This window comes from Pan troglodytes, chromosome 1 (assembly GCF_028858775.2).
Source record: "Pan troglodytes isolate AG18354 chromosome 1, NHGRI_mPanTro3-v2.0_pri, whole genome shotgun sequence".
Classification (NCBI taxonomy): Eukaryota; Metazoa; Chordata; class Mammalia; order Primates; family Hominidae; genus Pan; species Pan troglodytes.
In genome coordinates, this window is record NC_072398.2 from 12,336,392 (window position 1) to 12,350,817 (window position 14,426).

The 14,426-nt window shown below is 38.5% G+C and overlaps 1 protein-coding gene across 7 annotated transcripts in view; it reads right to left on the minus strand.

Annotated features, from left to right (window-relative positions):
* MTR (5-methyltetrahydrofolate-homocysteine methyltransferase) overlaps positions 1-14,426 on the minus strand; it is a 106,086-nt gene that overhangs the window by 70,647 nt on the left and 21,013 nt on the right. For 5 of the 7 annotated variants that reach the window (XM_514294.9, XM_009441716.5, XM_063790353.1 and 2 more), the window contains exons 8-12: positions 13,827-13,921; positions 6,129-6,229; positions 4,949-5,010; positions 3,452-3,519; positions 1,080-1,159 (exon numbers count right to left, since the gene is read on the minus strand). In XM_514294.9, the coding sequence (XP_514294.2) occupies positions 1,080-1,159; positions 3,452-3,519; positions 4,949-5,010; positions 6,129-6,229; positions 13,827-13,921 (406 nt within the window). The remainder of the gene's footprint in view (positions 1-1,079; positions 1,160-3,451; positions 3,520-4,948; positions 5,011-6,128; positions 6,230-13,826; positions 13,922-14,426) is intronic. The other 2 variants (XM_063790354.1, XM_063790349.1) reach the window with 1 other exon arrangement.

Genomic DNA, 14,426 nt, shown 5'->3' on the forward strand with positions numbered 1-14,426 from the left:
GCTGAAGTAATGCACTAAGTTTTAGGGATGAAATAAATAAATTTTCCTGCCACACCTCTCTCTGATAAAAGCCACTATTTCCAGAGAGGGAGTATCATAAACCATGAATCCCACTTTTCCTAATCTCATCCTCTACCTTCTGGAGTATTAAGAAAAAAAAAAAAAAGGGCTAGCCTGAACACAGTTGGTATGTGTTAACCCAACTTCACGCTCACTGATTGGGATTAATTCTGTGCTATGTTCTGAGTGAGAAAAGTAGACACTACTTTTGCTGTCATTCGTAATTTATTTTACTTTTCATAGGACAATATACGAAACAAAAATATTTCAATTCAGAGAGATGCTAAATTCTAAGCTATTAGGGAACATAATTCCTCATATGTGTTATTTGCAGGTTCTCTAAAAATCATACTTTTTCTGCTTAAAGTTACCATTTAATACATCATGAACATACTGAAGCAAAAATATGAAATTTAAAGTTATTTTTCTAACAATTGGCCTGATGACCTAGTTTACTAACGGTCCTTGTTTCAACACAAAATTCATGCTGAAAAAGGGAGGCTACCCACCTCAAAGGATTGTTGAGAACCAAAGAGAAAATACATACCACAAGTCTTTGTAAAGTCCTAAACATGTGGCAAATATAAGATTACAACAAGAATATTTTAGAAACAATTTTCTAGGAAGATGCTGCTGCCATTACCAAACATTACACCTTGGCAGTTTGGAATTTTCAGTAACTAGTATCAACCTGAAAATTAAAATTGTTAGGCTGTGGCCAAGAGTATGTTTTCAAAACAGTGGACAATAAAGATAGGACCATCGAGCTCCCACCAAGGACTCTACCTGGGCAAATCACCTGGGCCTTCCTTCACTTTTACCCTAAAGTTGACGTCATCTTGCCCCAGCCCTGGAAAAACAAAGGGTTCTTCACTAGAATTCATTTAAGCGCCAAGAATATATGGATTCTTCTTCGACCTAATAAGCAAGCTGCCTAGCACAAATATCACCACCACTTAGAATACTCACACTCCACAAATGGTTTCTGCAATCAGGAATACCAGGTCTTTATGACTCACCAGACAGTAACATATGTCCTTCAAAAGCAGTGGCAGGTGGAACTCTAGGCTTACAATTTTTCACAGCTTCAGCAATTTCCCTGAGTTGAAAGAGGAAACACTGTATCCATTAATTCAGAATAAAATATATTTAATGAAACTAATTTCCAAACTAATTTTAACGATAAAATTAAGTCTATTTAACATAACTATACATATAATTATATACCTACTTCCAAGTGTGCAGCAACAATCATACCTTTTAGTTTTCTCAACAATGCAGAAAATTAATCTATAAACTGTACCTTTTATGTGCCTGCCCATCAGCTATGCACTGGCTGCGTTGTTTTTACTTTCTGAGACGTGAACCTGGAGCTATATGACAGTTTGCACAAATGCAAACAGCAAACTTCCTTCCATCTTCCCCACATCCACAGATGTCTTTTACTCTGTCAAATCTACACACACACAATCCTTGCTTCCTACTCAAAATTTGAACAGAAAAAGGATTTCACCTTTGGCAAGAAGGAGCAGGCACAAGCAGAGGGGCTAGGAGAGGAGAGAATTAGGTCCAGTGGATCTGTTTTTACTACAGCACACACACAGTAGGGAGGGTACATAGACATAAAGCACTAAAACTCCAAAATAATTACTCTTAAAGATTTGTTTTAGTCATTCACACTCCCTTTAACCTTATCAGTTTTAATAAATCATGTCTTTGATCAACCAGAAAAATCTGGCTACTCCACTAAATTTATCAGGACCAGTAAGAATTGCTCTACTCTACTGTCCCCAAATTAGAATGTGAATGTCTAAGTAAAAGAAGCAAACGTATATACAGACAGATATAAATATAGATATACACAAACATACACACAGACATTTAAAACAACTCCTCTTTTTAAAGAGGAAACAAAACAAAAAGAAATAGTTGCTGATCCAAAGATAAGCAATATTTAACTACTGACAGCTTTCAGAAATTATTTACAAGATATTTTAAAAATTATCATTTAGGCCAGGCGCGGTGGCTCACGCATGTAATCCCAGCACTTTGGGAGGCCAAGGCGAGCGGACCACGAGGTCAGGAGACCAAGACCATCCTGGCTAACGAGGTGAAACCCCGTCTCTACTAAAAATACAAAAAATTAGCCGGGCATGGTGGCAGGCGCCTGTAGTCCCAGCTACTCAGGAGGCTGAGGCAGGAGAATGGCGTGAACCTGGGAGGTGGAGCTTACAGTGAGCCGAGATCACACCACTGCACTCCAGCCTGGGCAACAGAGCAAGACTCCGTCTCAAAATATATATATATATATATATTATTTACTAAGAGTCTATCACATCAGTCAACAAAAGCAGTGAACTACAAGGTAACTCAGTAGAGTGAACATATGACACACATGAAAACAGACTTGGAACAGTGAGATGACTGGCTGGAAATATGATCATCAGTCACTCCAGGGAAAAAACAAATATAAACAGTCCTAAACAATGTTCCATTTCACTGAATTCCAATCTTCCTATAAGCTATAAAACTCTAAGGAATTAAACACGTGGTCATGCTTGTTTCGCTCCCTTCCTTCATATGCACACTTGAAAACATGAATTAAGCAACCACTGTGTACCAGGCAATGTGAAGACACTTCTCCTGACCTCAAAATACCTGTTGTCTTATCGTCTTTTCCTTCCATGAGAGAATCTAATGGAGGCCTGTATTTGCCCACAATAAATATGAGCTGTCCTCTTTGAGCATTCAAATATTACTCAGGTATTTAAGGATAGAATATCATAATATCTGGGATTTATTTTACATAATCCAGGGGGAAAAGTTGAGGGATGGATGAAACAAGAATGGAAAAACATTGAAAATTACGGCAACTATGTGACAGGCATATAGAGGTCCATTTTATTATTTCTCTAAAATGTTTCATAATATAAAGGTGTATGAGCTTGTTAGGAAGGGCTGCCATAACAAAGTGCCAAAGATTGGGTGGCTTAAATAACAGAAATGTATTTTCTCACAATCTGGAGGACAGAAGTCTGAGTTGAAGGCGTCAGGCAGGGTTAGTTTCTTTTAAGGCCTCTTTCATGTCTTGTAGATAGCTATTCTTCCCTGTGTTTTGACATGGTCTTGCCTCTGTGTGCGCATTTGTGTCCTGCTCTTAAAAGGACACCAATCATGTTGGATTAGGTACACCTGTATGACATTTTACCTTAGTCGCCTCTTTAAAGGCCTCATCTCCAAATACAGCCCACATTCTGAAACAGTAGGGGTTAGAACTTCAACATACAAATTTTGGAAGGACACAATTCAGCCCATAACAAAAAGTACATATTTGGATTATTACCTGATTATCCACTTGGTTTTAGATATATTGTCTATAGGTGATTATTACCTGATATGATCTGGTGTTGACCCACAGCATCCTCCAACTATATTGACCAAGCCATCCATAGCAAAATCCTGCATTTAGGAAGAGACAAAGTTTCAGCAAGCTCACCTGAATTCTAAACTCATTACCACCAATTCAACATAAAAGCCGTCTATACTTCCTGAATAACTAAGACTATACTAAAAAGAGAGTCAAACATACTTAACTCTAGATACAAAGATATCACATGCCCTAGACATAGGATAAAAGCAAAGAATAGTTCAGATGCCGTGAAATCCTTTATACCATTTAAAATGCAGTGAGAGGCTGGGTATGGTGGCTCACACCTATAATCTCAGCACTTTGGGAGGCAAAGGCAGGAGGATCACCTGAGGCCAGGAATTTGAGACCAGTCTGGGCAATATAGCAAGACCTCATCTCTACAAAAAATTTAAAAATTAGCTGGGCATGGTGGCATGTGTTTATAGTCCCAGCTACTCAGGAGGCTAGGTGGGAGGATCACTTGAGCCCAGGAGTTCAAAGCTACAGTAAGCTATGATCACACCACTGAACTTCAGCCTGAGCAACACAGCAAGACCCTGTCTCAAAAAAATAAACACAAAAAATAAAGTTCAGTGGGAGATTTGCCTATCTAATGATTTTTTTACCCACATGCTGAGCTGAATGAATATGAGTTGGATAACACATTTTCAAATAACACAAAATAGAGTATTGATTTTTAAATTTACATTAATTTAAAAAATGTTTAAATAACAATTCAGTTCCTCTGTCACACTGGCCACAATTCAAGGGCTCCAAAAACCATATGGTAGTGGCTACATATGGGACAGCATGAGACTAGAGTTTAACCATAGGCTACTGAATAAAGAACACCATAACTAAGAGACAAAGTCAAGGAGCTGAGAAGTCAAGAGTATTGGAAAGATTGTCTACATAGATAATGAAATCACAAGAAGTCAGTCAGAAATAGCTTAAGAGAGAATGTCAGTGAAACAGAAGCTAAAAATTCAAGGAATAAGGGGAAAGAGACCCAAGGATTAGTAGCTAAGTGCAAGAAGAAGCAGCAGTGGATAGTATGGTCTCATGACCTAGGATTAAACAATGGCCAGTGTATGACAGACAGCGAGAATGATGGAGGTGACAATGGGCGGCCAGGGGGACATCTACTCCACCCAGCAGTCTGAGGGGTGTGAGGGCAGAAAGCTACAATTTGGGAAGGCTGCAGGGGAAGCAACATCTCAGAGGAGAGCCAAGTCTCAATTAGTTTGGAGTGGACCTCAATGAGAATTTTCCAACAGCCACTAGTGCCAGCTGAGGATAAGGATGCTGACAGTTAGCCCTCCCCTGTGCCTCTAGTACCTTAATTTGGGATAGTTAAACTTTTCTTTGTTATATGTACATTGGGATTTCTTCAGGGAAAATTCTCCTTCTAAATACTCTAAATCTAAAATTCAATCTTTCTGTCTCTCTTAAAAAGCCAGTGAAAGGGGGACCCCTGACCTTTAGGTGCTTGGCCATCATAGAAGGCGTTTCATCATAGTCACCAAAGGTGTTGGGAAGACCTGAGAAAGGATAATTCAACCATTATTGCAAATTGCCTTAACAAATATACATTGTATTTTTAAAGACTTTATGTTAATAACTATATAAGTTTATATTTATATTAAATGGTGACTACTTGCAAAAACAAACACATAATATTCACACAGTAAACAAAGAGATACCACACCCCCCAAAAAACTAAAAAAAAAAAAAAAATCACAGAGGAAAATGAACTCCATTATTTCTTTTCCATTTGAAAGAAAATATTCACTGTTAGGCAGAACAGAATACCCCCAACCCCACCCCTTCCCGTAAGGGAAATTCATTCATTCTTGTTATATAGCCGCTTGGGGGGTGGGGGTGGAAGGAATACTACATAACCTTTGAACTAATGCGCAACTAACATGCCATTAGAAACAAACAAAAATCAACCAGTCTCCTTTCAAATAAATTTTCCCAAGTAAGACTTCAGCTTATAACAATCCAGTTTCTTGTTTTATTTATTATCTGCTTCCAGTTATCTTACTCCTGGTGGGAAATAAAATTTATTGTGCATTAAAATGACACATTTGGAGAAAAGAGGCTGGAAAATGACTTTTTGCTCTAAGTAGCTAAGCAGTGCTCAAATACATTCACAGGGATATCTGGTTAACCCTGAACAAATTACCAATATTTAATGGGACAGTTTGAGAACTGTCTACAAATATCTTCAAAACATTTCCATATAATGAACTGCAAGTCCAAGCTTTCAGAGAAGAAAAAGGTAACACCACACAAGATTCTTCTTTTGCTCTTCTACTAACAGAGTGGACCAGAGAAAGGGGTCTCTCTTCTCTTCCTTACACCCATCTTTCTGGTCACGTCCACAAGGCTTGTGCTGTCACCAAAGGCAAAGCTCTGGTCAGTTATGTGACTAAGCTCATTTCCGGAAGTTCTGTACTATTCTGAAGCTTCAGGGTGAGCCAAACTTCCCTCAGGTCTACAGGGAAACACTGCACCCAGATACTCTTCATTTATTAAGTGTCAACTATACCAACACCGGCAAAACAAGATCTTTTATTCAAGATCTCTTACCTCATCTACGCCATGTCTTATGTTATTTTTATCTCCCCATGTGTGACCCCCTTGAAACACACACCTGCATTGGGATAACAGAGGACATAGGCTGTTGTACATTTTCCAATTATTTCAATAAAAGGTCTCATTTCAGCTGCACCCAAAGCACAATTTAATCCAATGCTAGAAAAACAGAAAAAACATATTAAAAGCATCATCTCTCATTCATATTTATGCATATGTTATATATAGAGACAATATATCTAAAACCAAGTGGATAATAAATCTCCTCATTCAAAGCATTTCTATTCAACTACCATCAAAGCCATCTCACTGAGGTCCCCTGCAGCACTAAATATTTTTGCCAATGTCTCCATCTTCAGATAATCTTACAGCTGAAAGACGCTGCCTGTGGGTGGACTCCTTAAATCAGTTCACATGGTATTCTATGGTACAGAAATGTCAGCAAACTAACACTGCTTAAAAAAAAAAAAAAAAAAAAAAAAAAAAAGATCTGACCTGAAAGCAAAATTTAAAAGAAGGGAAAAGGAAATCTTGGAGGCAGAAAGAACACAGAATGGTGGCAAGAAGCTACTCTTAAAGTCCAGGAGACCAGACCAGGACTTATGCTCTACCCCACAGGCAGAGTCCCTGCTACCCTACAAGGTTGTCAGTGGGTGGTGGGCCTGAGGTCTTCCAGAATTTATGAACCAACTATGAAGCTACTAGACTATGTGATCTCTAATGTTATCACATTTTACTGTTTTCCTTTTACTGTGATTCCTAAGTGCAATGTGGCATCCTAGACTGGATCCTTGAATAGAAAACAGATTATCAGTGGAAAATCCTTGAAATCTGAATAAAGTCTGGAGTTTAGTTAATATAGGTTAAATATCCCTAATCTGAAAACTGGAAATCCAAAATACTTCAAAATATGAAACTTTTTGAGAACTGACATGACCCACAAAAGAAAGGTTCACTGGACCATATTAGATTTCAGATTAAGGATGCTAAACTGTAAGTATTGTACAAATATTCCAGAATTCGAAAAACTCTGCAATCCAAAAACACTTCTGGTCCCAAGCATTTCAGATGAGGGATACTCAACCTATAGTAATATACTCTTAGTTTTTACAAAAGTACCATAGTCATGCATTATGTTAACATGAAAACTAGAATATATAGAAATTCTCTGCACTATCTTTGCAACTCTTCTGCAAATCTGAAATGATTCCAAAATTAAGTTTATTTAACAAACATCCAATACTCATTCATTAAAAAAATTCAGCAAACTAGGAATAGGGGGAAATTTCCTTGACTTGATAAAGAGTATCTACAAAAAACTTTCAGCTAGTATCATGCTTTATCATGTGAAACTAGATGCTTTCCTGCTAAGATGAGGAACAAGGCAAGGATATCCACTCTCATCTCTTATTCAATATTGTATTTGAAGTCCCTATGCAATAAGAAAAGATAGAAAGTAAAAGGTACACATACGGATTGGAAAGGAAGAAATAAAACTGTCTTTGTTCACAAATGACATGATTGTTTATGTAGAAAATCCCAAAGAATCACTAAAAACTCCTTGAACTAACAAGCAATTATACCAAGGTTTCAAAATACAAGGTAACTATACAAAACTCAATTGTTTACTTATATACCAGATATGAGCAATCAAAATTTGAAATTAAAAACACAGGCCAGGCACAGTGGCTCATGCCTGTAATCTCAGCATTTTGGGAGGCCAAGGCAGGTGGATCACCTGAGCCCAGGAGTTTGAGACCAACCTGAGCAACATAGCGAAACCCTACCTCTGCAAAAAATAAAAAAATTAACCAGGCATGGTGGCGCACACCTGTAGTCCCAGCTACTTAGGAGGCTGAGGTAGAAGGATCAATTAAGCCTGGGAGGTTGAGGCTGCAGTGAGCCATGATCATACCACAGCACTCCAGCCTGAGTGACACAGCAAGACGCTGTCTCAAAAAAAAAAAAAAAAAAAAAATCCCACAAAACCATTTACACTAGCACCAAAACAAATGAAATATTTGGATCTATATGAAAAAAAAACTATAAAATTCCAATTTAAGATATCAAAGTGGATCTAAATAAATGAAAACATATTTCAAGTTTATGAAGAGGAAGACAATATTGTTAAGATATCAATTCTCACCCTTGATCTATATTCAACAGAATCCCAATGAAAATCCCAGCAGTTACTTTGTGAATATCAACGAACTGATTCTAAAGTTTATACAGCGAGACAAAAGACCCAGAACAGCCAACACAATAATGAGAGAAAAAACAAAAGTTGAAGGACTGACCTACCCAACTCCAAGACTTACTAAAAAGCTAAAGCAATCAAGACAATGTGGAATTGGTGAAAGAAGAGACGAATAGATTAATGGAACAGAATAGAGTCCAGAAATAGAACCACACAAATACATTCAACTAATCTTTGACAGAAACACAGGCAATCCAATGGAGAACGGATATTCTTTCCAATAAATGGTGCTGGAACAACTGGGCATCTGCATTTGAGAAAGTTAATTTAGACACAGACATTACATCTTTCACAAAAACTAACTCAAAATGGAACACAGACCTATATATAAACTGCAAAACGATTAAAATTTTGTAAATAACACGGAAAAAATTTAGATGATCGTGGGTTTGGCAATGAGTTTTTAGGTAAAACAACAAAGGCAGGGTCCATGAAAAAAAAAACTGGTAACTAGAACTTCACTACAATTTAAAACTGTTCAGCAAAAGAGAGTATGAAGTACATGAGAAGACAAACCACAGGCTGGGAGAAAATATTTGCAAAACATATTATCTGATAAAGGATTTGCTATAGTTTGGATGTGGTTTGTCCATGCCAAAATTCATGTTGAAATTTAAATGCCAATGAAACAGCGTTGGAAGGTGGGGCCTTTACAGATGATCAGATCATTAAGATGGATTACTGTCTTTCTCCAGAGACTGGGTTAGTTCCCTGGAGACTGAATTAGTTCTCAAGGGAATAAATTAGTTCTTTCAAGAACGGGTGGTTATAAAGCAAGCCAGTCTCTTGTCCCCTCTCTTTCACACATGCTAACGTGCCCTTTCACTTTTCTGCCATGCTACGAAGCAGCACAAGGCCCTTGCCAGATGTGGCTACTCAATCTTGAAGTTCCCAGCCTCCAGAACTGTGAGCTAAATAAATCTCTTTTCTTTATAAATTACCATCTCAGGTATTCTGTTATAGCGATAGAAAGTAGAATATGACAGACTTGCATCCAAAATATACAAAGAATTCTTAAAATTCAACAACAAACGCAATTTTAAAAACTGTCTAAAGAGCTGACCAGACTCCTCACCAAAGAAGATATACAGATAGCAAGTAAGCATATGAAAAGATGCTCAAAATTATCATATGTTTTTAAGGAATTGCAAATAAAACAAGATACCACTATACACCTATTAGAATGGCTAAAATCTGAAACTGACACCACCAAATAAATGTTGGGAAGGATGAGGAACAACAGGAACTCTCCTTCACTGCTGGTAGGAATGCAAAATGGAACAGCAGCTTTGGAGGACAGTTTGGCAGTTTCTCACAAGATACACAGTCTTACCATAAGATCCAGCAATCCCCTCCTTGTTATTTACCCAAATGAATTAAAACTTATGTCTACACAAAAACCTGCCATGAATGTTTACGGAAGCTTTTTTTTTTTTTTTTTTTTTTTTTTAAAGAAACTGATGCTTATTTTCCATCAGCCTTATTTCCATGTTACTTAACAGCCCGGGTAAGAACAGCTTAAGACCATTCAGTGGTTGCTGCTACTTATTCAGTGGCCCGAGCAGTGGGAGCTGCAGACCAGTCTTACATGGCAGGCTGAGTGCTCCAGTCTTCAGTTGGAAACTGCTGAATAGGCACAGAGGGCACCTGCATGCCTCAGACCAATCTGCAACCTCAGGCTGAGTAGCAGTGAACTCGGGAGCTGGAGCAGTCCATTCACCCTGAAACTCCTCCTTGGTCACAGCCTTTTCAGTAGCAGCCTGCTCTTCTTTTTCAATCTCTTCAGGATCTCTGTACAAGCAGAGATCAGGCATGACCTCCCACAAGTGTTCACAGGAAATGGTGCCACGCATGTGCAGAACTTCTCAGGCCAGCATCCACCACATCAAACCCACCGAGTGAGCTCCCTTGTTGCATGCAATGGCAATGTCCACATAGCACAGAGGGGAATCTGTGTTACACAGAGCAATGGTAGGCAGGTTAACATAAAGATGCCTCCATGAGAGGCTGCTGGTCAGCCCTCGAGTCAGTAACCACAAGAAGCCATGGCTCCCGCAAGGCTGCCTGGATCTGGTTAGTGAAGGTTCCAGAAGTGAAGCGGCCAGCAACTGGAGTGGCTCCAGTGGCAGCAGCAAACTTCAGCACGGCCCTCTGGCCAGTATTCCTGGAGGATATGACACTGACATCAGCAGGGTTTTTAATGGCAACAATGGCACAAGCCGCCAGCTGTAGCTTCTCCCAGGTCCTCTTCAGATTTATGATGTAGATCCCATCATTTTTCCTTTTATAGATGTACTGCTTCATGTGGAAGTCAAGTTTGGTGCCACCTAAATGGGTTCCTGCTGTAAGGAACTTAAGGACATCCTCCTCTTTCATCTGCAGGACATCAGGGGCTCTGGACATTGTGAAAGTTTCCCTTTAAGTTACATGGGAATCCAGAACAACGCCGAATGGACCCCTCTGTGAGTAGCATGGAAAGGCCATGGGAGATTTATTCGTAATTGCTACAATTTCGAAGCAACCAAGATGGTCTTCATACATGAATGGAAAAAAAACACGCAGTATGTCTTCGCAACAGAATATTATTTAGGGTTAAAAAGAAATAAGCTATCGAGCCTACAAAGACATGAATGAACCTTAAATGAAGATCACTAAGTGAAAGAAGCCAATGTGAAAAGGCTACATACTATGTGGTCTCAACTATATTCCATTCTGGAAACAGCAAAACTATAGAGACAGTGAGAAGATTTGTTGCCAGCAGGCCAGGAAAAAGAATAAATAACTGCAGCACAAGGGATTTTTGGGGCAATGAAACTACTCTGTATGATACTGTAATGGATATATGTTACTCATGATATATTTGTCAAAACCCACAGAATATACAAAAACAAGAATGAACCCTAAGGTAAACTACAGACTTCAGTTAATAATGTATTGATATTGGTTCATATTGTAATAGGTGTACCACACCAATGCAAGCTGTTGATAATGAGAGAATTTTGAGACTCCATCTCAAAAGAAAAAAAGAAAACTCTGTCTCCTGTTTTCAAAACCTAGCTCAAATGTCACCTTCTTTACAAGCTGTCTCTAAATTCTACAAGAACTCCATTACTCCTATGTATTGCCAGATTTTTATTCATAGTTCTGTATAGCACTGTGTATTTTATATTTTAATTTACTTATGCATTTCTCCTAGTGTGGACTATTCCACATTGGACTGTATTCCAGGACATATAGTAGTATTTCAATAAATATTTGATGAATTACCAGTAATATAAAGGCTCTATCCCACTGTCCTATAGTTCGTGATAATCACAAGTCAGTAAGCAAAAGTTTCCTACATATATGTAAGAAAATGTATCCTTTTCACGTATTATTTGCTGCCTTCTATCTGCCCCTACAGTCTGTAAGATTCCTAACGAAATAGAGAGCAAATACATTCTCTCTGTGAATGGACTGTAGTTGAAGTCATAGAAAGGATTATTTTAAAAAATTTTTAATTAACCACTGAGTGGATCAAAAGTCAGAACTGAATGTTTGCTTACGAAATAAAAACATAAATTATTTAGACCTCAATAAAACCTCATCTTGGGGCTCCTGGAGGTGAGGCAGTGGCAGGAAGAACGTCCTCTAAGGGGCCCTTGAGAACTGTCAGCAAACTAAAGACTCCAGTGACACCCAGGACAACACAGAGGTTTTACCTAATCGCTAGGAAAGACCATATCATTATTATTAAGATCTCACATTGGTGTGGTACACCTATTAGAATGTGAACCAATAGCAATACATGATTAGTAACTAAAGTCTATGGTTTACATTAGGGTTCATTCTTGGTTTTGTATATTTTGTGGGTTTTGACAAATACATCATGAGTAACATATATCCATTACAGTGTCATTTACTTAACCACATAACAAATTCAGACTTAGCAAAGGGGCGGGAAAAGAGAAAGACAGCGAAGGGAGGAATGCTCCAAATACTCACGGATAGGCACACAAATTTAAATAAACTAGATAAAGTTTGTCTTCAGAGACCTCTACATTTCCTACCCTCAGTTTTTTTGTTAAACGTTTATTACATCCCTACTATGTGCCAAGAATTCCACTAAACACTACAGAAATAAAGATGAAGAGACTGCTCAGGAAAAACTCATAAGCTGTAAAGGAGGTCATCACAACCCAGTTCAAGACAATGATTTTCTTAGTCGTCAGGCCCAATCAAATGTCTATTAATGCACTTTAAATTAATAGCACCTTTTAAGAAATCACAATATGACATTAAGTCAACTGTAAGATGCACCCTGTAATTATAAACATTTAAGTGTGAAAAAAAGAACATCACATAATTGATAAAATGTGATCTAACACAGGGGTTAAAAGTATGCTCCTGTCCCCAGATCCTCTATTTACTTCACCTTGGGCGAGTTACAACCTCTGAGTCTCAGTACCCTTCTTGTTAAAATGGGGACATTAATACCAGTACCTACCCTCAAGGTGTTATTGCCAGAATTAAAGAAGTCACATAAAGTACTTAGAACAGAGCCTGGCACACAGCAAATTCTCAACAAATGTCTATTACTCTTACTTTTTATGGCAAAAGCTAAAATAAAAGTAAACGAAGAACACTGACCTGCGCTAGTGAGAGAGGGAATGTTCTCTGGAGGGAAGATTCTTGAGATGAGTCTTAAAGGCTAAGAAGAAGTCAGCAGAGTGAAGAGGTATGGAGGAGGGAAAGGGGGGAAAGGGGGAAGGGGACCAGCATAGCTTCCAGGCAGTAGGAATAGAAGAAAAAAGCCCAGAAATAAATAAAGTCCAGGCAAAAAACAGCATATATACTCAGATACTCTTCCATGTCACTCAAAGTACACAATTTAAAACATTTGGATATGAAAAATAAAATATAAATAGGAAGATATTTTTAAGCAGATTGTAAAAGTCATGTTAATGTAATTCTTTAGAGACAGATCCTGCTATGTTGGCCAAGCTGAAATACAGTGGTTATTCATAGGAGCTATCATAGTATACTACAGCCTCCAACACCTGGCCTTAAGAGATCCTCTCCTGCTTCCATCTCCCAAGTAGCTGGGACTACAGGCACACACCACCATGCCAACTGCCATGTTCACTTTACAGATAAAAACCTGAGCTTTAGAATTCCCACCTTACTCCACGACAGATTGCTTCTGGTTGCCTCATAAATAGGGAGTGGCACTGCCCTAAAATTTGCAAAGCACTGCAAACTATAAGGGGCACACCTACAGACAAACAGGCAACCATTTGTAAGTATGAGAACTCTCCCAGTCCCTCAAATTGACCCGTTTAGGCAGCGATCTTCTGAAACGTTTAGGGAAAAGTCTGAAAGTACTTAAAGGAAAGTCAATATAGCAGAAGTGGTACAGTGAAAATATGTAGAAGCAATCCCCTCCCAGGTCACATTCCACAGCCATCAGAAAAGGTTCCCCAAAAAAGAAAAGAAGTTACAGAAAGATGGATCACTCACCAGAGTGGTTCTCCATGAGACACGCTGATGACAAATCCCTCTCCTGTCTGTCCGGAAAGAGTCCGCCCACTTTTATCAACGATCGTCCCTGAAATCTGAATTGACAAAGTAAACAAAGTCAACAATACAGACTCAAGTTAAGAATATAGATAGATATAAAGGCATAATAAAATGAACACACTGACTTCCTTTGCTCTTTTACAAGGAAAAGAAATGTGGAACTCAAATTCAAAGGGAGCACTTTCTATAACAGTCAGAACAGACATGTGCCAAGAGACTAGGGGAAGAGGCAGGAAGCCACAGAAACAGAGACAAGGGAAAGTCACTGTAGCAAAAGCAATGACCAAAACAACTTTGGAATTCACACATCCAGTCTCATTAGAGGCAGATTTCCCAGAGATAACATCAAGTTATCCTGACCTCCTGCTGTTAAACATTGGATTTATCTAACACCCTTGTTTTGATTCAATTCGCTTCTCACCAAGCAATTTTAGGACTCGCAGAGAGGTCTGCCTACTGAGTTAATAAATTGGCAGTCTGGTGTCTTAGGTGTTGGGCATGTGGCCATCAGCATGCAAGTCCACCCCTCCTTGGGCCCTA